Below are 26,237 nucleotides of genomic sequence, written 5' to 3'. Positions count from 1 at the left end.
GCTGTCGGACGCGAAAAAATGCGCGAGCGCTTTCTGCCGACAATATATAATGCATCCTACGGTCGACAAAGATAGACGGAGAGCCAATAGACGCGCACATAAAGACAAATTCAGCGCGTCACCAATCACCATCACCGCTGAAGAGGTTGAGGACGCTATTGTCGCGCTAAACCATCCAAAGCAGTGGGCCCAGACGGCATAGCCATGCCGATGCTTAAAAGCCTAGGGAACGAGGGTTTCAAATATTTAGCGCATGTCTTCAACCTGTCTCTTTCCACCTTTGTCATACCCGAGAAATGGAAAATGGCCAAGGTGGTCCCGCTACTAAAGCCTGGTAAACCAGCTAACATAGGAGAGTCGTATCGTCCGATATCTCTCCTATCGCCAGTATCAAAGACGCTTGAAGCCATTTTGCTCCCTTATTTCCAAGCAAATTTGCAGATAGCCTGTCATCAGCATGGCTTCAGAAAACTCCATAGCACTACCACCGCGCTAAATGTCATTAGCACCCAGATAAATTGCGGTTTAAATCAAAACCCCCACCACAGAACAGTACTCGTAGCGCTAGACCTATCAAAAGCTTTTGATACGGTCAACCATGGCTCGTTACTGCAAGACCTGGAAGGGTCTACACTTCCCCCATGTCTTAAAAGGAGGACCGCAAATTATCTGGGTGGTCGGCAGGCATCGGTGCAATTTAGAAACGATACATCAAAACCAAGGAGAATTAAACAAGGGGTGCCACAGGGTGGTGTCCTATCCCCACTTTTGTTTAATTTCTACATATCTAAGCTACCTTCACCACCGGAAGGAGTCACAATCGTTTCCTACGCCGATGACTGCACAATAATGGCCACAGGCCCAGGCCCACAGATCGATGAGCTATGCAATAGAATAAACGGCTACCTCCCTGATCTCTCCAGTTTTTTCGCCTCGCGAAACCTGGCATTATCACCGACTAAATCTTCCGCGACCTTATTTACAACATGGACGTCCCAAATGTCGACCATTTTGAACATCCACGTCGATGGCACTACGCTACCGACTGTCCGACACCCCAAAATCTAGGGTGTGACGTTTGATCAGGATCTACATTTTGGTGAGCACGCAGCCGCAATTGTTCCGAGAATTCAGAGCCGTAACAAAATCCTCAAATCCCTCGCTGGCAGTACTTGGGGAAAAGATAAAGAAACGCTCATGACTACATACAAAGCAATTAGCCAGCCGATTACGTGCTACGCGTCACCCATATGGTCGCCAAGCCTAAAAATCACCCACTGGAAGAAACTACAGGCCTGCCAAAATACTGCTCTCAGAATCGCCACGGGCTGTCTTCTTATGTCCCCAGAACACCATCTGCATAATGAGGCGAGAATACTCCCCATCAGGGAGAGAAATGAGATGCTGACCAAACAGTTTCTGTTGAATACCCAGAAACCTGGGCATCCCAACAGACATCTGATTGACGAACCAGCACCGCCTAGGGACCTAAGGAGTCATCTCCGTAAGCATTTTGAGGAAATACGGCACCTGAGAACCCAGCCGTATGAAGCGAAAACACACAAGCAGGTCCTTGGTGAACTCCATAGACAGGCGTCGGAGCTTTATGTCGGGAATTGCCCGGTGAATCCAGTACTTGAAGAAAAATATCCAGAACTCGCAGAAGAGGAACGCATACTCCCCAGGGAAATGCGTGTCACTCTTGCTCAACTTCGTTCTGGATACTGTAACAGGTTAAACTCTTACCTATCCAGAATCAACCCCGACATACAAAATGTATGCCCCGCTTGCAATGTGTCACCACATGACACCAACCATCTCTTTAATTGTAATGTGGAACCAACGCCTCTAACACCCCTTTCCTTATGGTCCACCCCTGTTGAAACGGCAAGTTTCCTTGGACTCCCGTTAGAGGATATTGATGACAATTTGTGATCGGTCGCGGCTATTAGGTGGGGCGAGCATTGCTACAACAACAACAACAAGCAGGCCCTTGGTGAACTCCGCAAACAGGCGTCGGACCTTTATGCCGGGAATTGCCCGGTGAATCCAGTACTCAAAGAAAAGTATCCAAAACTCGCGGAAGAGGAACGCATACTCCCCAGGGAAACGCGTGTCACCCTTGCTCAACTTCGTTCTGGATACTGTAACAGGTTAAACTCTTACCTATCCAGAATCAACCCCGACATACAAAATGTATGCCCCGCTTGCAATGTGTCCCCACATGACACCAACCATCTCTTTAATTGTAATGTGGAACCAACGCCTCTAACACCCCTTTCCTTATGGTCCACCCCTGTTGAAACAGCAAGTTTCCTTGGACTCGCGTTAGAGGATATTGATGACAATTTGTGATCGGTCGCGGCTGTTAGGTGGGGCGAAGCACTGCTACAACAACAACAACAACAACATGAACTGTTCAAACAAAATTTGCTGCATTGAATCAATGTTGGGTAACAAAAACCCCAATCACGAACACACAAAACAATGGGGTTGTGTAACGCAACCTTTTCAGGTTGCCATCGCAATATATAGCTTCTCCAAACCCAATTTTCAACCTCACCTATCCGCGGCGAATCCTGTGCAATTAACAGCCGAGGCCCTGGCGACCCCAAACTCCTCATGGATCTAGGTGTTGGGATGGCGGGTTGGCCTAGAAGGGCGCATGTGGCCATAACAAATCGTTCCCGAGATGGTCGAGCTTGGTGCCGGAACGTACCGGATCTGCGTCCGGCAAAGGGCCATTTGTTTTACTAATTTAAATTCAAAACCTTTTCAAAATATTTTTTTTGTATTACAAAATTGGTTTTGGATTAACCAATTCAATATTTAGTGCGTTTGAAAAATATTTTATACTAGCCTTTACCCGCGGCCCCGTCCGCAAGGAGAAAATGAAATATGTGGGCTATTCACGTTAGCCTGCTTATAAAGTTATCTGTTTAAAATTTTTTTTCTGTCTAATGCATTTTATTTTTGTAATTGAGTAAAAAAAAGAACTTTATGAGCTGATAACCTGATAGGATCCCAAAATGATAACGAAATTATCCAGAAAAAGCCACGAAATGGCCCCGACGCTATCGCGGACGGATCCCGAAAACCATCCAGAAACGCCCCGGAAGTGTTTCCAAAAGTTCCCGAAGTAGTCCCCAAAAAACCCGAAATGACAACGACACGATTCTAGACTTATCCAGATAACCACACAGAAATGATGCCTGAAGGGTACCAAATTGATCCCGAAATAGTCCCGACAAAGTTCCGAAATTACCCTGACGGGCTCCCGGACGGATCTCAGAAACCATCCAGAAAATATCCAGGAAGGGTCCCTAAATTATCCCGACTAACTCCAGAAAAAGTTCCGAAATGGCTCCGAGGGGATCCACGATGGATCGCGAAAACCATACAGAAATGATTCCGGAAGGATTCCAAAATGATCCCGAAATAGTCCGGAATTGACCCAGATGGGATCCCGCACAGATCCAGAAATGATCCCGGAAGGGTGCAAAAACTATCCCGGAAAAGTAACAAAAAATCCCGAAATGGCTCCTACGGCATCCCGGACGGATCCAGAAATGATCTCGGAAGGGTCCCCAAATGATCCCAAAATGGTCCCGAAATGACCCTGATGGATCCGGCAAACCATAAAGAAATTATGCCGAAAGGGTCCCAAAATGATCCCGAAATAATACAGAAAAAGTCACGAAACGACCCCTAGAGGATCCCCAAATGATCCCGTATTAGCCCCAAAAAGGTCCCGAAATAACCCCGACGGGATCCCGGACAAATCCCGAAAACCATCCAGAAATGATGCCGGAAGGAATCCCAAATGATTCCGTAAAAGTCCCGCATTGGTTCCGACGGGATCCCGAACGGATACCGAAAATCATCCAGAAGTGACGCCGGAAAGGTGCTCAAATGATCACCTAATAGTCCCGAAGTGACCCTTAAGGGGTCATGGACGGATCCCATAACCCATCCAGAAATGATCCCGATATATTCCCGAAGAAGCCCCGAAATGACCCTGACGGGATCTCGAACGCACCCCTAAATGACCCTGACGGGATCCCGGACAGATCCCGAAATCCATCCAGAAATGATCTTGGGAGGGATCCCAAATGATCCCGAAAAAGTCCCGCAATGATTCCGAGGGGATGCTGATCGGATACCGATAACCATCCAGAAGTGATGCCGGAGAGGTCCTCAAATGATCACCTAATACCAAAATGACCCTGACGGCATCCCGGACTGATCCCAAAATCCATCCAGAAATGATCTTGGGAAGGTCCCAAAATTATCCCGAAATAATCTCGGAAAAGTTCAGAAATTACCCTGACGGGTTCCCGGACGAATTCTGAAAGCCATCTCTAAATGATCCCGAAAAAGTTCCGAAATGACCCTGACTGGACAGCGAAAGGATCCCGAAAACTATCCAGAAATGATGCCGGAAATGTCCTCAAATGATCACCTAATAGTTCCGAAAAGACCCTGACGGGATCCCGAACGGATCCCGACAATTATCTAGAAATGATGCCGAAAGGGCCCGCAAATGATCCCGTATTAGGCGAGAAAAAGTCCCGAAATGAACCCGACGGGATGCCGGACGAATCCCAAAAACCAGCCAGAAATGATGCCGGAAGGGACACCAAATGATCCCGAAAAAGTCTCGCAATAATTCCGACGGGATCCTGAGCGGATACCGAAAACCATCCAGAAGTGATGCCGAAAAGGTCCTCAAATGATCACCTAATAGTCCCAGAATGACCCTGACGGCATCCCGGACAGATCCCGAAATCCATCCAGAAATGATCTTGGGAGGGTCCCAAAATTATCCCGAAATAGTCTGGGAAAAGTCCAGAAATTACCCTGACGGATACCGGACGAATCCTGAAAACCAATCTTAAATGATGCCGAAAAAGTCCCGAAATGACCCTGATGGGACCCGGAAAGGATCCCGAAAACTAACCAGAAATGATGCCGGAAAGGTCCTCAAATGATCTCCCAATAGTTCCGAAAAGACCCTGACGGGATCCCGAACGGATCCCGACAACTATCCAGAAATGATACCGAAAGGGCCCGCAAATGATCCCGTATTAGTCGAGAAAAAGTCCCGAAATGACCCCGACGGGATGCCGGACGAATCCCAAAAACCATCCAGAAATGATTTTGGAAGGGACCCCAATGATCCCGAAAAAGTCCCGCAATTATTCCGACGGGAATCTGAACGGATACCGAAAACCATACAGAAGTGATGCCGGAACGGTCCTCAAATGCTCACCTAATAGTCCCAAAATGACCCTGAGGGCATCCCGGACAAATCCCGAAATCCATTCAGAAATGATCTTGGGAAGGTCCCAAAATGATCCCGAAATAGTCTCGGAAAAGTCCAGAAATTACCCTGACGGGTTCCCGGACGAATCCTGAAAGCCATCCTTAAATGATCCCGAAAAAGCCCCGAAATGACCCTGACGGGATCCCGAAAGGATTCCAAAAACTATCCAGAAATGATGCCGGAAAGGTCCTCAAATGCTCCCCTAATAGTTCCGAAATGACCGTGACGGGATCCCGAACGGATCCCTACAACTATCCAGAAATTATGCCGAAAGGGTCCGCAAATGATCCCGTATTAGTCGAGAAAAAGTGCCGAAAAGACCCCGACGGAATCCCGGACGAATCCCAAAAACCATCCAGAAATGATGCCGGTAGGTATCCCAAATGATCCCGAAATAATCCCGAAATGACCTCGTCGGCATCCCGGACGGATACCGAAAATTATCCAGAAATGATGCCGGAAAGGTCCACAAATGATCCCCTAATAGCCCGAAATTACCCTGATGGGATCCCGGACGGACCCCGAAAACCATCCAGAAATGATGCCGGAAGAGCCCCCAAATGATCCCGAAAAAGTCCCCAAATGACCCCGACGATATCCCGGACGGATCCCGAAAACCATCCAGAAATGATGCCGGAAGAGCCCCAAATGATCCCGAAAAAGTCCCCAAATGACCCCGACATACTCCAGAAAAGGTTCCGAAATGGCTCCGAGGGAATCAACGACGGATCGGCAAAACCATACAGAAATGATTCCGGAAGGATCCCAAAATGATCCCGAAATAGTCCGGAAATGACCCAGATGGGATCCCGCACAGATCCAGAAATGATCCCGGAAGGGTCCAAAACTATCCCGGAAAAGTAACAAAAGATCCCGAAATGGCTCCTACGGCATCCCGGACGGATCCAGAAATGATCTCGGAAGGGTCCCCAAATGATCCCAAAATGGTCCCGAAATGACCCTGATGGATCCGGCAAACCATCAAGAAATTATGCCGGAAGGATCCCCAAATGATCCCGAAATAAAACAGAAAAAGTCACGAAACGACCCCTAGAGGATCCCCAAATGATCCCGTATTAGCCCCAAAAAAGTCCCAAAATAACCCTGACAGGATCCCGAAAGGATTCCGAAAACAATAAAGAAATGATGCCGGAAAGGTCTTCAAATAATCCCCTAATAGTCCCGAAATGACCGTGACGGGATCCCGACAACTATCCAGAAATGATGCCGAAAGGGTCCGCAAATGATCCCGTATTAGTCGAAAAAAAGTCCCGAAAGGGCCACGACGGGATCCCGGACGAATCCCAAAAACCATCCAGAAATGATGCCGGTAGGTATCCCAAATGATCCCGAAATAGTCCCGAAATTACCTCGTCGGCATCCCGGACGGATCCCGAAAATTATCCAGAAATGATGCCGGAAAGGTTCCCAAATGATCCCCTAATAGTCCCGAAATTACCCTAATGGGATCCCGGACGGATCCCGAAAACCATCCAGAAATGATGCCGAAAGGGTTCCCAAATGATCCCGTATTAGTCGCGAAAAAGTCCCGAAATTACCCCAACGGGATCCCGGACGGATCCCGAAAACCATCCAGAAATGATGCCGAAAGGGTTCCCAAATGATCCCGTATTAGTCGCGAAAAAGTCCCGAAATGACCCCGACGGGATCCCGGACGGATCCCGAAAACCATCCAGAAATGATGCCGGATGAGCCCCAAAATGATCCCGAAAAAGTCCCCAAATGACCCCGACGAGATCCCGGACGGATCCCGAAAACCATCCAGAAATGATGCCGGAAGAGCCCCCAAATGATCCCGAAAAAGTCCCCAAATGACCCCGACGATATCCCGGACGGATCCCGAAAACCATCCAGAAATGATGCCGGAAGAGCCCTCAAATGATCCCGAAAAAGTCCCCATATGACCCCGACGAGATCCCGCACGGATCCCGAAAACCATCCAGAAATGATGCCGGAAGGGTCCCCAAATGATCGCGAAATAGTCCCGAAATGATTCCGGAATAGTCCCGAAAATGTTCCAAAATAACCCCGACGGGTCCCGTAAACTATACAGAAATGATCCCGGAAGGGTCCCAAAATGATCCCGAAATAGTCCCGAAAAAGTCCCGAAATTACCCCGGCGTAATCCCGGACCGATCCCGAAAACCATCCAGAAATGATCCCGGAAGGGTCTCGATATGACCCTTACGGGATTACAAATAAGGTTAAGCTAATTATAAAACCATGTTAATAAGGCAGCAGGCGCATTGGAGCGAATAAAAAGTTAGATAGAAACATACAGGTAAAGCTAATAAAAGCGTGCTAATAAAAACAATTGATGGAGGGCGGATGGCGGGAGTAGAGGAGAGGACCACTGATCGTTCCTCCAAAATTGTCTAGATCTCGTTCTGTATGTACCAGATACCAAAAACTATTGATTTAGGAGAAAATTTAGATTGAGTTATAACAATTTATGGATTTTACACCAGAGGGGGAGATAAAGGGGGGCGGGCGGAGGGTGTCACTGCTTACTTTGTAAGCCCTCGACTTATTTGACCCCTTGAGTCTGTGATATTGGTGAAGGCCAGTATACGTAAAGTTATAATGTGTAAAAATTATGAAAAATAATTTCTCGAAGGGTCGTGGGACCCCCACCCCTCTTTCCATGTTCGAAAAAAATTACGCTAGTAGACTACTGTCTGTGTCCCAAATTTCATCAAAATCCGTGTAGCCATTCTGGCGTGATTCAGTCGCAAAGACGAAAAAATATAATAATTAAATTATAACTGTTCCTAGTCGGCGGGGACCACGCCCCTTTTGAAAAATATATAGTTAGTAGATCCTTCTAGACTATTGGCTATATGTGTGCAAAATTTCATCCAAATCGGTCCAGCCGTTCTTGCGTTATTGAGTCACAAAGACAAACGTCTGGACAAACATCCAAACATCCAAACATCCAAACATCTAAACATCCAAACATCTTAACATCCAAACTTTCCCATTTATAATATACTAGCCTTTACCCGCGGCCCCGTCCGCAAGGAGAAAATGAAATATGTGGGCTATTCACGTTAGCCTGCTTATAAAGTTATCTGTTTAAAATTTTTTTTCTGTCTAATGCATTTTATTTTTGTAATTGAGTAAAAAAAAGAACTTTATGAGCTGATAACCTGATAGGATCCCAAAATGATAACGAAATTATCCAGAAAAAGCCACGAAATGACTCCGACGCTATCGCGGACGGATCCCGAAAACCATCCAGAAACGCCCCGGAAGTGTTTCCAAAAGTTCCCGAAGTAGTCCCCAAAAAACCCGAAATGACAACGACACGATTCTAGACTTATCCAGATAACCACACAGAAATGATGCCTGAAGGGTACCAAATTGATCCCGAAATAGTCCCGACAAAGTTCCGAAATTACCCTGACGGGCTCCCGGACGGATCTCAGAAACCATCCAGAAAATATCCAGGAAGGGTCCCTAAATTATCCCGACTAACTCCAGAAAAAGTTCCGAAATGGCTCCGAGGGGATCCACGATGGATCGCGAAAACCATACAGAAATGATTCCGGAAGGATTCCAAAATGATCCCGAAATAGTCCGGAATTGACCCAGATGGGATCCCGCACAGATCCAGAAATGATCCCGGAAGGGTGCAAAAACTATCCCGGAAAAGTAACAAAAAATCCCGAAATGGCTCCTACGGCATCCCGGACGGATCCAGAAATGATCTCGGAAGGGTCCCCAAATGATCCTGATGGATCCGGCAAACCATAAAGAAATTATGCCGAAAGGGTCCCAAAATGATCCCGAAATAATACAGAAAAAGTCACGAAACGACCCCTAGAGGATCCCCAAATGATCCCGTATTAGCCCCAAAAAGGTCCCGAAATAACCCCGACGGGATCCCGGACAAATCCCGAAAACCATCCAGAAATGATGCCGGAAGGAATCCCAAATGATTCCGTAAAAGTCCCGCATTGGTTCCGACGGGATCCCGAACGGATACCGAAAATCATCCAGAAGTGACGCCGGAAAGGTGCTCAAATGATCACCTAATAGTCCCGAAGTGACCCTTAAGGGGTCATGGACGGATCCCATAACCCATCCAGAAATGATCCCGATATATTCCCGAAGAAGCCCCGAAATGACCCTGACGGGATCTCGAACGCACCCCTAAATGACCCTGACGGGATCCCGGACAGATCCCGAAATCCATCCAGAAATGATCTTGGGAGGGATCCCAAATGATCCCGAAAAAGTCCCGCAATGATTCCGAGGGGATGCTGATCGGATACCGATAACCATCCAGAAGTGATGCCGGAGAGGTCCTCAAATGATCACCTAATACCAAAATGACCCTGACGGCATCCCGGACTGATCCCAAAATCCATCCAGAAATGATCTTGGGAAGGTCCCAAAATTATCCCGAAATAATCTCGGAAAAGTTCAGAAATTACCCTGACGGGTTCCCGGACGAATTCTGAAAGCCATCTCTAAATGATCCCGAAAAAGTTCCGAAATGACCCTGACTGGACCGCGAAAGGATCCCGAAAACTATCCAGAAATGATGCCGGAAATGTCCTCAAATGATCACCTAATAGTTCCGAAAAGACCCTGACGGGATCCCGAACGGATCCCGACAATTATCTAGAAATGATGCCGAAAGGGCCCGCAAATGATCCCGTATTAGGCGAGAAAAAGTCCCGAAATGAACCCGACGGGATGCCGGACGAATCCCAAAAACCAGCCAGAAATGATGCCGGAAGGGACACCAAATGATCCCGAAAAAGTCTCGCAATAATTCCGACGGGATCCTGAGCGGATACCGAAAACCATCCAGAAGTGATGCCGAAAAGGTCCTCAAATGATCACCTAATAGTCCCAGAATGACCCTGACGGCATCCCGGACAGATCCCGAAATCCATCCAGAAATGATCTTGGGAGGGTCCCAAAATTATCCCGAAATAGTCTGGGAAAAGTCCAGAAATTACCCTGACGGATACCGGACGAATCCTGAAAACCAATCTTAAATGATGCCGAAAAAGTCCCGAAATGACCCTGATGGGACCCGGAAAGGATCCCGAAAACTAACCAGAAATGATGCCGGAAAGGTCCTCAAATGATCTCCCAATAGTTCCGAAAAGACCCTGACGGGATCCCGAACGGATCCCGACAACTATCCAGAAATGATACCGAAAGGGCCCGCAAATGATCCCGTATTAGTCGAGAAAAAGTCCCGAAATGACCCCGACGGGATGCCGGACGAATCCCAAAAACCATCCAGAAATGATTTTGGAAGGGACCCCAATGATCCCGAAAAAGTCCCGCAATTATTCCGACGGGAATCTGAACGGATACCGAAAACCATACAGAAGTGATGCCGGAACGGTCCTCAAATGCTCACCTAATAGTCCCAAAATGACCCTGAGGGCATCCCGGACAAATCCCGAAATCCATTCAGAAATGATCTTGGGAAGGTCCCAAAATGATCCCGAAATAGTCTCGGAAAAGTCCAGAAATTACCCTGACGGGTTCCCGGACGAATCCTGAAAGCCATCCTTAAATGATCCCGAAAAAGCCCCGAAATGACCCTGACGGGATCCCGAAAGGATTCCAAAAACTATCCAGAAATGATGCCGGAAAGGTCCTCAAATGCTCCCCTAATAGTTCCGAAATGACCGTGACGGGATCCCGAACGGATCCCTACAACTATCCAGAAATTATGCCGAAAGGGTCCGCAAATGATCCCGTATTAGTCGAGAAAAAGTGCCGAAAAGACCCCGACGGAATCCCGGACGAATCCCAAAAACCATCCAGAAATGATGCCGGTAGGTATCCCAAATGATCCCGAAATAATCCCGAAATGACCTCGTCGGCATCCCGGACGGATACCGAAAATTATCCAGAAATGATGCCGGAAAGGTCCACAAATGATCCCCTAATAGCCCGAAATTACCCTGATGGGATCCCGGACGGACCCCGAAAACCATCCAGAAATGATGCCGGAAGAGCCCCCAAATGATCCCGAAAAAGTCCCCAAATGACCCCGACGATATCCCGGACGGATCCCGAAAACCATCCAGAAATGATGCCGGAAGAGCCCCAAATGATCCCGAAAAAGTCCCCAAATGACCCCGACATACTCCAGAAAAGGTTCCGAAATGGCTCCGAGGGAATCAACGACGGATCGGCAAAACCATACAGAAATGATTCCGGAAGGATCCCAAAATGATCCCGAAATAGTCCGGAAATGACCCAGATGGGATCCCGCACAGATCCAGAAATGATCCCGGAAGGGTCCAAAACTATCCCGGAAAAGTAACAAAAGATCCCGAAATGGCTCCTACGGCATCCCGGACGGATCCAGAAATGATCTCGGAAGGGTCCCCAAATGATCCCAAAATGGTCCCGAAATGACCCTGATGGATCCGGCAAACCATCAAGAAATTATGCCGGAAGGATCCCCAAATGATCCCGAAATAAAACAGAAAAAGTCATGAAACGACCCCTAGAGGATCCCCAAATGATCCCGTATTAGCCCCAAAAAAGTCCCAAAATGACCCTGACGGGATCCCGAAAGGATTCCGAAAACAATAAAGAAATGATGCCGGAAAGGTCCTCAAATAATCCCCTAATAGTCCCGAAATGACCGTGACGGGATCCCGACAACTATCCAGAAATGATGCCGAAAGGGTCCGCAAATGATCCCGTATTAGTCGAAAAAAAGTCCCGAAAGGGCCACGACGGGATCCCGGACGAATCCCAAAAACCATCCAGAAATGATGCCGGTAGGTATCCCAAATGATCCCGAAATAGTCCCGAAATTACCTCGTCGGCATCCCGGACGGATCCCGAAAATTATCCAGAAATGATGCCGGAAAGGTTCCCAAATGATCCCCTAATAGTCCCGAAATTACCCTAATGGGATCCCGGACGGATCCCGAAAACCATCCAGAAATGATGCCGAAAGGGTTCCCAAATGATCCCGTATTAGTCGCGAAAAAGTCCCGAAATTACCCCAACGGGATCCCGGACGGATCCCGAAAACCATCCAGAAATGATGCCGAAAGGGTTCCCAAATGCTCCCGTATTAGTCGCGAAAAAGTCCCGAAATGACCCCGACGGGATCCCGGACGGATCCCGAAAACCATCCAGAAATGATGCCGGATGAGCCCCAAAATGATCCCGAAAAAGTCCCCAAATGACCCCGACGAGATCCCGGACGGATCCCGAAAACCATCCAGAAATGATGCCGGAAGAGCCCCCAAATGATCCCGAAAAAGTCCCCAAATGACCCCGACGATATCCCGGACGGATCCCGAAAACCATCCAGAAATGATGCCGGAAGAGCCCTCAAATGATCCCGAAAAAGTCCCCATATGACCCCGACGAGATCCCGCACGGATCCCGAAAACCATCCAGAAATGATGCCGGAAGGGTCCCCAAATGATCGCGAAATAGTCCCGAAATGATTCCGGAATAGTCCCGAAAATGTTCCAAAATAACCCCGACGGGTCCCGTAAACTATACAGAAATGATCCCGGAAGGGTCCCAAAATGATCCCGAAATAGTCCCGAAAAAGTCCCGAAATTACCCCGGCGTAATCCCGGACCGATCCCGAAAACCATCCAGAAATGATCCCGGAAGGGTCTCGATATGACCCTTACGGGATTACAAATAAGGTTAAGCTAATTATAAAACCATGTTAATAAGGCAGCAGGCGCATTGGAGCGAATAAAAAGTTAGATAGAAACATACAGGTAAAGCTAATAAAAGCGTGCTAATAAAAACAATTGATGGAGGGCGGATGGCGGGAGTAGAGGAGAGGACCACTGATCGTTCCTCCAAAATTGTCTAGATCTCGTTCTGTATGTACCAGATACCAAAAACTATTGATTTAGGAGAAAATTTAGATTGAGTTATAACAATTTATGGATTTTACACCAGAGGGGGAGATAAAGGGGGGCGGGCGGAGGGTGTCACTGCTTACTTTGTAAGCCCTCGACTTATTTGACCCCTTGAGTCTGTGATATTGGTGAAGGCCAGTATACGTAAAGTTATAATGTGTAAAAATTATGAAAAATAATTTCTCGAAGGGTCGTGGGACCCCCACCCTCTTTCCATGTTCGAAAAAAATTACGCTAGTAGACTACTGTCTGTGTCCCAAATTTCATCAAAATCCGTGTAGCCATTCTGGCGTGATTCAGTCGCAAAGACGAAAAAATATAATAATTAAATTATAACTGTTCCTAGTCGGCGGGGACCACGCCCCTTTTGAAAAATATATAGTTAGTAGATCCTTCTAGACTATTGGCTATATGTGTGCAAAATTTCATCCAAATCGGTCCAGCCGTTCTTGCGTTATTGAGTCACAAAGACAAACGTCTGGACAAACATCCAAACATCCAAACATCCAAACATCTAAACATCCAAACATCTTAACATCCAAACTTTCCCATTTATAATATATATTAGATATTAGCAGAGAATTTAAACACAATGAGAAGGCGTTATTTTGGCATCCACTGCTTACGATCCATTTGCATGTGTCACGTCTTGCACTTCACCACTATTCCCCAAATTAATGTTAACTTAACAGGGTGCAAGACGTAACAGAAAATTCTCTTAACGATTTCCTCTGTTCGTCTGTTACCAAAAAATATCTGATCAGAGCAAATATATTGGAAATTTGAATTCTCTGATTTTTTGTAAATAAATTATGATGGTTGGAAGGTTGAAGTCTTCGGCACAGCCGAAGATAGTCCTGTCCTTACTTGATTTTTTTTATATTCAAAGTGTGAATTTGAATCTGTGCCTATGATTCAGGGCAAAACAAAAACAAAAGTGCTACAAGTGTATAGGGGTTGAGCAGCTCCGATGTAAAGAAAAATTTGGCAAGTATAAAATACATTATTCAGTCAACAAATATAGTCAAAAAAGATTCAGAAAGCTGAATTAAAAATTATTATAAATTTTTGATCTCCTAAAGTAAACACATTTGATTCAAATATGATTCCAAAATGTGGTTGAAAAAATATATTCAGTGTTTGATCATCTAAAGTATTCATATTTGATTATTGCTTTTGTTCAATTGTATGGTAACTCATTATTTTGCCAGAAAGAGTAATCAAATTATATTGATATGTAGGGAAATTGAAAATTTAATCACCTAAATGGTGAGTGGGTATAAACAAACCTAGATTGGTATATATGTACACACATATATTCCTAAACTAAAGATCAGCCTACACCCCCATTTCCCACCCACTTCATTGATACCAAAATATCCATGCATAAGCTAACAAATGTTTGTACATTCACATGTTCAAATAAAAGACAAACGGTTTCAATCAACCACTTCCAACAAAAATTATTCTTACGCACAAGCCTATGTACAAATCTATGTTCATATGTAAGCTAAGAAATATTTTTATATTCGCATGTTGACAAAGCCAACAAAATTCACTTCAACCATCCAACCATACGCACAAGCACACATACATATTTACATATGTATGCTTATGTTTTGTATGTAAATCACAAAATCCTGAAAACTAGCTTCCTCTTGATTTTTCATTCATAAATTCTTCTTCTTAAGTTGTCCAAATTGATGATAGAATTTTGCAATTCGGCAACATGGCATTTGATAAAATCGTCAAAGGCAAATTTTTGCGATTTTATAAATTCCAACTTCGATGCATATTGGGGGTATTCATTATGACGAGCATAACTACTTTCATAACCCCGCACTTTTCCTTTGAAATAATACCAAACTATTTATAAGCCTGTATGAAAGTACTAATATGGTAGTAAAAAATGCAAATAAACATGCACAGATATTGCCTAGTAAATGTCCACTAACATATTAGCAATATAATCTAAAAATTTCCATCCATTATTCATATAAATTATTGCAAATAATTTTCTCATATCCTGAATTGCCGAGTTGTCACAGCTTATGGACATTTTTATTTGCTATTTGAAACCCCCTATCATATTCTGCCGAAAAATTGTTCGCGCAGTCACGCAGCCAAATTTGCAGCAACTGTGTTGCAGTTGCTACATAAGAGTGGTGTTTTACCCGTTTCTGGCCGGAATTCGCACTGTGACGTCATACTGTATATGCTGACTTGTTTATCACATGTCAGTACAAAGTAAGAATTTTACATTATTTTCATAGATAAAAATTAATATATGGGAGCGGCGAAATAAATTAAAGTAATTTTGCGAAGAAATATAACATTATTTCGCAAAAGAGCAATAAATTCGTTTATTTTAATTTTATAATAAATTCCCCTTTTAGCTGTGAGTTATTAAAGAAATAAACGGCAACACTTTTAACTACCGACGACACATAATTTGGCTCGTGCCTATTGTATTTCGTCGGCTAATTGCTACGAGCATTGATATTTACATATCCATGGCCGTATACGCGGATTGCCATAATTGATTTGGTCGCTTTATAACGCGGAAAGCGACAAGTTGTTTTATTAATAACTTAAGACACTGCCACAGCATCAAAGCGACCAAGCTTTTTATACATGTCTGCCTTTAATTAGAGTATTATTGAATATGTATATATGTATGTACATTTGTACTTTTTTGCTTTGGTTTGTATTTTCATACATATATATTCAATGATACAATGCTCAACATCTGATCAACAGGCACATGTCTTTTGTGTATTGTTGGTCTTATTTACATATTTAAGGGTTGATTTGAGGCAGGTCAAATGTATTTAAGTTTGGCTTGGCTTATCAAACCTGCCTTTGAAAATATTCAAGTACATAGGTACTTACATCATTGTACTGAATAACGCATATAAAATGCTTTAGGAAATTTCTTTATAGGTACCTCCCCTCCCACCCATAGTCCAAATAATAACTAAATATTTTTTTATTAATTCAATTGTTATCAAATATTTTATTTATTTCAATTTTTCAATTTATTAATATTCATGGTTAATATGCATACATTTTATGCAAATTACCGTTTCATAAATATGCAATGGATTTCGTGTACAGAAATTCCAAGTGTGCAAATGCCGTCGGCAAAACACTATTTGCATGCATATTTCAATTTGCATACATTTTCCTAACATTTTAATTTATTAACAAAAAGGGATGCGATAATTCATAAATGTATGATTAATTTACAAACATTTCATGAAAGGGCATATTTTGGGTATATGAATAGGTTTTTGTTTGTAAAGAAATAAGCAAAACTTCTGCAATTTGCATCAACATAAAACAAGCAAATATATTGCTACAAGTAATAAAATTTAAATTCAATTAATCCTACTAAATACCTATATTCCCACAAAGAAATCATATTAAGAGAAAATCCAGAGAATTTATACACCAGCTGAAACTGTTGACAGAGAATTTTCTGCTGTTAACTGGTTAACATTGAAATTGGATTGTGTGTGGTGAAGTGCAAGACGTGTTCACATGCAAAAAAGTTGGAATCTAGCAAAAACGCCTTCTCATTGTGTTTAAATTCTCTGATATTAGATATTAGATTCTTTATACAAGTCGCTGCAAAGAACTGCCAGGTAAATTTAACTGCACGTGAGCGCTGCAGGCAAAATTGCTGCACATGTAATTTGGGCATAATAATTTTCAATAAAAATAGTGAGCTTAAAAAAATGGTAAATTTCTTAGTACAAATTTAAAAATTTCTTTTTTAAAATTATACAGTTTTTGAAATTTACTCCAATGAGAAAGTGTAGTTAACTTGAAATGAGAATGTGTAAATTCAAAATTGTTCAAAGGAGAAAATGTAATACCAATTTCACACAGAAACTTAATGGAATAACATTGCTATATCGGCATAAAAGAACCGTCATGAAATAACTATATAAGTATTTTTAAATTAATGACTTAAATTACAAAATATCTTTAAAAAATTCGATTCCGTCTTTCATTTTCCAAAACCTAATTTGCTGATAAAAACGTAATAAGTTGGATATAGTAAACATAACTATGGTATCGTTTTCGGAAGTCAATATGGTTTCCACTCGCATAATATATAACTAGGAACAGAATAAATCGATTTTTGCTGAACATCAACTGGTGGCGTTATTATTTCATACAGCATACAAGAATTAAAATTTGATTCGTTGTTTTTGAAGGACGGTTTTTATGTTTGGCTGGCTAGATCGCCAATGTGGTATTTAATATATAAATCACTATTTAATAATAAGCACTATTTATTTTTATAAAAATATTTTTATTTAACCGCTCCTAAAAGTATGTTACAAAACGTTTTTAAATATTTCAACCGAATGAAAATTTTTGAAAGATAATATTTTACAATTTAAAAATAAAAATTAACAAGAACAAAAAAATTCAATTTATTTAAAGTAGGTACATTTAAAGTTGAATATAAATATAACCCTACACAGATAATATGTCTTTAAAGATACAAAAACTAGCTGAGACATCAGATGTAGAAAATAATTCCTCCCAATTAAGCTCAGATAAACATAAGTTTAATTCAGAAAAATTACCGGCTTTAAAATTAAAACGTACGTTTTCGACAGAGGCATTTGATGCAAACTTATAAAACTCAAAATTAATAGTCAGAGGAACATGATGCAAGTTAGATGGCGACAACAGTGGAGTTTCAGGTGTAGGAGAAAAAGGGTTACAGTGGGGGTCGTACTATTGTAACGCTACGTTACAAACCATTAATTCAAAATGCAACAACAAATTACCATTTTTAAACATTGCAACCTGTGTGAAACAAGGTGTGGGTTGCTAGTATTCTATAAAAAAAAAAAATAAAAAACCAGTAAATCTTATTTTACTGCATTTAGATTTACAAGACAAACCCGGTTTTATTTTAGCCTCCGAAAAGAATTATGTTTAAGAAATAAAACCATTATTTAGTTAAAAACGTTTTACAGTTAATTAAGTTCATAATATGTACTAATTATCGTATTTCTTTAATCATGCTTTTGTATTATCACAGTTGTAAAGTTGCTGTTTTTGCTTCACATGTACAAATATTCCTATTTCAATACAACTTTCAAAGGTATGTTTAGTTTGCTATTTGTGCATGCTATATATGTATCCAATACACTCAGCTCCCATTGGTTTGGGTTAATAGCGCAGGGTGTTCACACGTTCGACTATACAACTGTGTTATTTCAATAGCAGAAGGTAGAAATAGCATCAGAAAATACACTATTTCATTTCATTTCATTTATTAATCATTTTGAACTCCGTAAGTATAATATTTTGTTATTTTCTCTTTTTATACATAGCAACTTGAAACAGCATCGTTTACGTCACAGTGATAACAAGCCGTTTGAGTGTCCCTACTGTCCAATGAGATTCCGCTGTACTACCGATGTATTTAATCACAAAATAATGCATATCGGAATTAAGTCACACATTTGCGATGTGTGTGGTGCTGCGTTTCCTCAAGCTGCTATATTGCGGAAGCATAAAAAGATTCATAGCGGTGTAAAGCCGTTTAAATGTGAATATTGTGATATGCGGTAAGTTACATATACACAAAAATTCATATACTAAATTTTTTGAAATAACTTCAACCCTTCTTTAAATAGTTTTGTACGCATGACTCAGCAGCGCTGCCATATGCGAACGCACACCGGCGAGAAACCATACAAATGCAAATACTGCGATCGCGCTTATGCACAAAGTGGAGATCACGTTAAACATTTACGTACTCATCTAGGCGATAATGTTTATAGATGTGAATTTTGTCCGCTAGCTTTCCGATTAGCTTCAGAGTTGCGTTTACACTTTTCTTCACATAAAAACGAAGATCCAGAGACGCGTGAGCTAAATATGTTAGCATTGAAGAAAGCAGAGACTCAGTTGCAATTGAAATTAGCTACTAATAATGTTGCTGTTCAACAATGATGACGTCGATAAATTTAGCAATTTAGTTAAGAAGTTCATAATTGAATGGAACAAAATGTTAGCACAACCGACTAAGATCATTTATTTATTTATAAAATTTTTTTTTTCAATTAAGAATAAAGCCCGAAACAAGTGCAGAATTGCTGCGCAGCTAGATTTTACTCTACACAAAACACATGTGTCGCTGCAGGCTAACCAGCGCGCTCCATGAACTGTTCAACGCTTCCCAAGGCAGTCGGTTCTATGTACCGGAGCGACTCGGGTTTTTTCCCGACCAAGGACTGTCATTTCAGTGTAACCCCATTTAATTTGTTGCGTCCCTCCCACAAATTGTCATCCTCCCAGCAGCTCCTTGCAGCAGGACTGCTCCATTTTCTCTTGCTCCGGGAAGGTATCGAATCCAATCCGGGTCCGTCTCCTGACCCCAGTCCTGAGAAATGGTTTTGCTGCATCTGCCGGAAAAGAATCTTTTTAGGACGGTCATACTCTGTTCAGTGTGTCTCGTGTAAGGGATGGTTGCATCGGACAGGTTATTCTGGGCTTGATCCCAAAACCCGACGTCCACGTAACTTTTATAAATATTTTGTGGCTCCTTGCTGTTCACGCCCAAGGGCGTCCCGTAGTCTACACCTAAGCATGCGCCATGTTGCCAAGTCGCAAACCCAAATCATCCGCGTACCCCAATGCTTGCGTAAGGACATCCAGTCCCAGGGCCACAACAGCAATTGCGTCCTGGCCTTCCACAACCCAGGCGTAGTCACCCGTCACTTACCCCCAGAGTGGCGACGTCTCCCCCTATGCACTACAGAATTCTGCAGTTAAACTGTAATGGACTAACTGGGAAGATTACGGAGATAGTCGATTTCATGAAGCGGCACAACATCCGCGTTGCTGCGATTCAAGAGACTAGACTCACAGCAAGGTCTGCATTGCAGACCTGCTCTGGGTATAATGTCCACAGAAAAGATCGTGTGAGCGGAAATGGAGGCGGCCTCACGTTTATCATATACCACTCTGTGCAATATTATATATTTGATCTTGGCATCGACCGCAGGGACAATGTCTTAGAACGTCAAGGCCTATCTGTCCGGTCAGGCGATGCAAAGCTAGAAATCATCAACATCTACATCCCTCCTGCCACCTGTTGCCCCAGTGGATACCGCCCTAATATCAGGGCCTTACTCACTGGCAACAATCGCATTATCTTAGGTGATTTCAATGCCCATCATGATCTATGGCATTCAAACTTGCGGGCGGACAGTAGGGGTGAGATGTTGGCGGATCAAATAGAAGAAACGACGTTCTGCACAATAAACGGAGACGCCCCCACACGTATGGTAGGAAGCTGTCACAGCTCGCCAGATATCTCAATCGTGAGCGCAGAACTCGTAAACTGCGTCAACTCGCAGCCGATGGTAACATTGGCATCCGACCACCTGCCCATACTTATTTCGCTCGAGCGTACCGCCGACTTCATCGTCACTGAAAAACGCACTTTCATAAACTTCAAAAAAGGAAAGTGGGAAGAATATAAATCCTTTACAGACAACCGCTTTGCTGCCCTCCCTATCCCGACTGATGCCCGCCAAAGGGAGTGTGCCTTCCGCAAGGTCATTGAATCCGCCTCGGCACGTTTCATTCCCGCCGGGAGAATTCCCGAAATCCGGCCCCTCTTCCCGGCGGAGGCCGCAAACTTAGCGAGAGAACGTGACCTTATAAGACAGCTTGATCCAGGCGACCCTCAAATAAGGGATATAAACCAACGCATCAGATTGCTTGTGGATGAACACAAGCGGGCGAAATGGGAGGAGCACCTAAGAGGTTGTAACCTCTCTACCGGTGTGGGTAAACTTTGGTTCACCGTAAAGTCCCTATCGAATCCGACTAAGCACAAAGACAAAGTTTCCATCGCCTTTGGCGACAAAGTGCTGTCGGACGCGAAAAAATGCGCGAGCGCTTTCTGCCGACAATATATAATGCATCCTACGGTCGACAAAGATAGACGGAGAGCCAATAGACGCGCATATAAACACAAATTCAGCGCGTCACCAATCACCATCACCGCTGAAGAGGTTGAGGACGCCATTGTCGCACTAAACCATCCAAAGCAGTGGGCCCAGACGGCATAGCCATGCCGATGCTTAAAAGCCTAGGGAAAGAGGGTTTCAAATATTTAGCGCATGTCTTCAACCTGTCTCTTTCCTCCTTTGTCATACCCGAGAAATGGAAAATGGCCAAGGTGGTCCCGCTACTAAAGCCTGGTAAACCAGCTAACATAGGAGAGTCGTATCGTCCGATATCTCTCCTATCGCCAGTATCAAAGACGCTTGAAGCCATTTTGCTTCCTTATTTCCAAGCAAATTTGCAGATAGCCTGTCATCAGCATGGCTTCAGAAAACTCCATAGCACTACCACCGCGCTAAATGTCATTAGCACCCAGATAAATTGCGGTTTAAATCAAAACCCCCACCACAGAACAGTACTCGTAGCGCTAGACCTATCAAAAGCTTTTGATACGGTCAACCATGGCTAGTTACTGCAAGACCTGGAAGGGTCTACACTTCCCCCATGTCTTAAAAGGAGGACCGCAAATTATCTGGGTGGTCGGTAGGCATCGGTGCAATTTAGAAACGATACATCAAAACCAAGGAGAATTAAACAAGGGGTGCCACAGGGTGGTGTCCTATCCCCACTTTTGTTTAATTTCTACATATCTAAGCTACCTTCACCACCGGAAGGAGTCACAATCGTTTCCTACGCCGATGACTGCACAATAATGGCCACAGGCCCAGGCCCACAGATCGATGAGCTATGCAATAGAATAAACGGCTACCTCCCTGATCTCTCCAGTTTTTTCGCCTCGCGAAACCTGGCATTATCACCGACTAAATCTTCCGCGACCTTATTTACAACATGGACGTCCCAAATGTCGACCATTTTGAACATCCACGTCGATGGCACTACGCTACCGACTGTCCGACACCCCAAAATCTAGGGTGTGACGTTTGATCAGGATCTACATTTTGGTGAGCACGCAGCCGCAATTGTTCCGAGAATTCAGAGCCGTAACAAAATCCTCAAATCCCTCGCTGGCAGTACTTGGGGAAAAGATAAAGAAACGCTCATGACTACATACAAAGCATCACCCATATGGTCGCCAAGCCTAAAAATCACCCACTGGAAGAAACTACAGGCCTGCCAAAATACTGCTCTCAGAATCGCCACGGGCTGTCTTCTTATGTCCCCAGAACACCATCTGCATAATGAGGCGAGAATACTCCCCATCAGGGAGAGAAATGAGATGCTGACCAAACAGTTTCTGTTGAATACCCAGAAACCTGGGCATCCCAACAGACATCTGATTGACGAACCAGCACCGCCTAGGGACCTAAGGAGTCATCTCCGTAAGCATTTTGAGGAAATACGGCACCTGAGAACCCAGCCGTATGAAGCGAAAAAATACAAGCAGGTCCTTGGTGAACTCCATAGACAGGCGTCGGAGCTTTATGTCGGGAATTGCCCGGTGAATCCAGTACTTGAAGAAATATATCCAGAACTCGCAGAAGAGGAACGCATACTCCCCAGGGAAACGCGTGTCACTCTTGCTCAACTTCGTTCTGGATACTGTAACAGGTTAAACTCTTACCTATCCAGAATCAACCCCGACATACAAAATGTATGCCCCGCTTGCAATGTGTCCCCACATGACACCAACCATCTCTTTAATTGTAATGTGGAACCAACGCCTCTAACAACCCTTTCCTTATGGTCCACCCCTGTTGAAACGGCAAGTTTCCTTGGACTTCCGTTAGAGGATATTGATGACAATTTGTGATCGGTCGCGGCTATTAGGTGGGGCGAGCATTGCTACAACAACAACAACAAGCAGGCCCTTGGTGAACTCCACAAACAGGCGTCGGACCTTTATGCCGGGAATTGCCCGGTGAATCCAGTACTCAAAGAAAAGTATCCAAAACTCGCGGAAGAGGAACGCATACTCCCCAGGGAAACGCGTGTCACCCTTGCTCAACTTCGTTCTGGATACTGTAACAGGTTAAACTCTTACCTATCCAGAATCTACCCCGACATACAAAATGTATGCCCCGCTTGCAATGTGTCCCCACATGACACCAACCATCTCTTTAATTGTAATGTGGAACCAACGCCTCTAACACCCCTTTCCTTATGGTCCACCACTGTTGAAACAGCAAGTTTCCTTGGACTCGCGTTAGAGGATATTGATGACAATTTGTGATCGGTCGCGGCTGTTAGGTGGGGCGAAGCACTGTTACAACAACAACAACAACAACATGAACTGTTCAAACAAAATTTGCTGCATTGAATCAATGTTGGGTAACAAAAAACCCAATCACGAACACACAAAACAATGGGGTTGTGTAACGCAACCTTTTCAGGTTGCCATCGCAATATACAGCTTCTCCAAACCCAATTGTCAACCTCACCTATCCGCGGCGAATCCTGTGCAATTAACAGCCGAGGCCCTGGCGACCCCAAACTCCTCATGGATCTAGGTGTTGGGATGGCGGGTTGGCCTAGAAGGGCGCATGTGGCCATAACAAATCGTTCCCGAGATTGTCGAGCTTGGTGCCGGAACGTACCGGATCTGCGTCCGGCAAAGGGCCATTTGTTTTACTAATTTAAATTCAAAACCTTTTCAAAACATTTTTTTTGTATTACAAAATTGGTTTTGGATTAACCAATTCAATATTTAGTGCGTTTGAAAAATATTTTATATTCTTTATACAAGTCGCTGCAAAGAACTGCCAGGTAATTTAACTGCACGTGAGCGCTGCAGGCAAAATTGCTGCACATGTAATTTGGGCATAATAATTTTCAATAAAAATAGTGAGCTTAAAAAAATGGTAAATTTCTTAGTACAAATTTAAAAATTTCTTTTTTAAAATTATACAGTTTTTGAAATTTACTCCAATGAGAAAGTGTAGTTAACTTGAAATGAGAATGTGTAAATTCAAAATTGTTCAAAGGAGAAAATGTAATACCAATTTCACACAAAAACTTAATGGAATAACATTGCTATATCGGCATAAAAGAACCGCCATGAAATAACTATATAAGTATTTTTAAATTGATGACTTAAATTACAAAATATCTTTAAAAAATTCGATTCCGTCTTTCATTTTCCAAAACCTAATTAAAATTTAACATATTTAGTTGATTTCAATTGAAAAATTGTGGGGAACCGCTAATTTTCAATACGCATTGACTCCAAAAATTGGTTATACGATCGTTTTAACCGTTAGGGAAATGAACTACCGCTTCGTATTTTCAAAGCGATTTCAAGAACTACATGCGTTTTTAGTTAATCGCATTGAATCAAAGCGACGTATAAATATAATATAAAATAAACGTAACAAGAGTTTCGCCCAATGATTCAATTGCTAGCGCATTGTTCTTAATGGCAGCCGAGCTTTAGCACTCCCAAATTTGTGTTTCAAAAAGGCACTTTCTCAAAATGTGTTCAAAAAACGTCCTATCTGATACATTTTAGCATAACATGGGGCGTTTATGAAAAAAAAATCTGAGATAATGCGTTCTTCAACCTGATTCTGAGGTTCGACGCCTTTGAAACAAGCCCTGAGATAGGACATTTTTTAAAAATACTTTAAGATACGGCTAGTTCGAACTGGCAGCCGATATATGGTTATATTCCCCTCAGCAGTCGGCATGATCTTTCAAAAACAAGGAAACTATTTTGAGATAGTGTAGCCAACATAGGGTGGTTCTCCACCTAGCAATGGCAATGAATTCACAAAAAAAAAAAAACAAAAAATAGCTGATGGCCTTAAAACTTCAAACTCCCGCTTTGACTCTGACAGAATAGTTAAGCTTATTTGCGGTCTTGCTACTCAAGGTGTATTTACCCTACCTTTAATGAAACAAACATCTGTCAGCAGTCCAAAAAAATATGCTTTTTACAAAAAAATAGTTGAAATTGATAGCAGCCGTTTCCTTCTTAACTATAAATGCAATCAAAATAAAATGCATGCGCAACCACCCATAGATGTTGCACCTATCCAAATATATATTTGCCTATTTTAGAAAACGCCATATTATCTTTTGCAGCAAATGCAACGAAAATTAAATTTAAAATTTTTTCGTGTTTTTCTATTTTTCGTAAGTTATTGAAAATAATTTATTTTTGATTTTCATTCGTTACATTGACAATAAAATACGAAGCACAAAGCAAAGCCGACTGAATTTTTCACTCGATTAATAAATAAAATAAATGTAAGGCGCGATAACCTCCGAAGATATTTTAGGCTGAGCTTCTCTGCCAATTTGCGTCGTGCTCCTTTTTAATTTTTCCTACAAATTGGCGGGACGGGACCTACTTGTTTTATACCTACTCCGAACGGCATCTGCGAGGCAGATGAGTTTTCACTGAGAGCTTTTCATGGCAGAAATACACTCGGAGTGCTTGCCAAACACTGCCGAGGGGCGACCCGCTTAGAAAAATTTTCTTCTAATTGAAAAACCTTATTTCTAAAATTTTGATGTTGCTTTGCCCGGGGTGTGAACCCAGGGTATTCGGTGTGGTAGGCGGAGCACGCTACCATCATACTACGGTGGCCGCCACGCGATTAGGCATTCAATAAAGCAATAATGAGATAATTGAGAATTTGTATTTTGTATGGAAGATTGAGTTCAATTGGGGCTTTAATTTAGAAAACTTGACTAATTATTTCATTAAGCTTCTGTGTGAAATTGGCATTAGGAATATATAAGTTCATAATGAGAAATATAAACTCGTATTGAGAATGCGTAAGTTCGAAAAGAGAAAATTTAAATTGGAAGCGAGAAATAGTTCTATGCTAAAAACGCAATTCACCATATATCGATTGATGGGAGAGACAGGTTTTACGTCTAGACATATTCCCGGTTGCAAATCCCATTGAAAACATTTGGGCGAAGGCTGTAATGAAGTGAAATCAAGTCTGTATGCTTCCACTTTAAATAAAGGCTGCACAAAA

The 26,237-nt window shown here is 43.0% G+C and overlaps 2 protein-coding genes across 3 annotated transcripts in view; both read left to right on the top strand.

The window, feature by feature from the left end:
- Positions 1 to 26,237, top strand: part of LOC137248431 (zinc finger protein 107-like) — a 106,516-nt gene that overhangs the window by 33,323 nt on the left and 46,956 nt on the right. The window lies entirely within an intron of this gene.
- On the top strand, positions 17,696 to 19,397 carry LOC137249276 (zinc finger protein 22-like). 2 transcript variants are annotated; one of them, XM_067780595.1, is made up of 3 exons: positions 17,696 to 18,559; positions 18,630 to 18,836; positions 18,906 to 19,397. In XM_067780595.1, the coding sequence occupies exons 2-3, from the start codon at positions 18,664 to 18,666 to the stop codon at positions 19,222 to 19,224; spliced, it is 492 nt and encodes a 163-aa protein (XP_067636696.1). In that variant the 5' UTR covers positions 17,696 to 18,559; positions 18,630 to 18,663; the 3' UTR covers positions 19,225 to 19,397. The 2 variants fall into 2 exon arrangements, with proteins under 2 accessions (XP_067636696.1, XP_067636695.1); XM_067780594.1 differs by having other exon boundaries at positions 17,698 to 18,495; positions 18,600 to 18,836.

The sequence above is a fragment of the Eurosta solidaginis genome, chromosome 4, assembly GCF_040869045.1.
Source record: "Eurosta solidaginis isolate ZX-2024a chromosome 4, ASM4086904v1, whole genome shotgun sequence".
In the NCBI taxonomy this organism is placed as follows: Eukaryota; Metazoa; Arthropoda; class Insecta; order Diptera; family Tephritidae; genus Eurosta; species Eurosta solidaginis.
This window is presented reverse-complemented; position numbering and strand designations above follow the sequence as displayed.

Bases quoted from the DNA above. Each gene is read 5' to 3' on its own strand.
- LOC137249276 (XM_067780595.1), top strand. From the start codon at position 18,664: ATGAGATTCCGCTGTACTACCGATGTATTTAATCACAAAATAATGCAT. The intron at 18,837-18,905 runs GTAAGTTACATA...TTCTTTAAATAG, and splicing joins TGTGAATATTGTGATATGCG to TTTTGTACGCATGACTCAGC.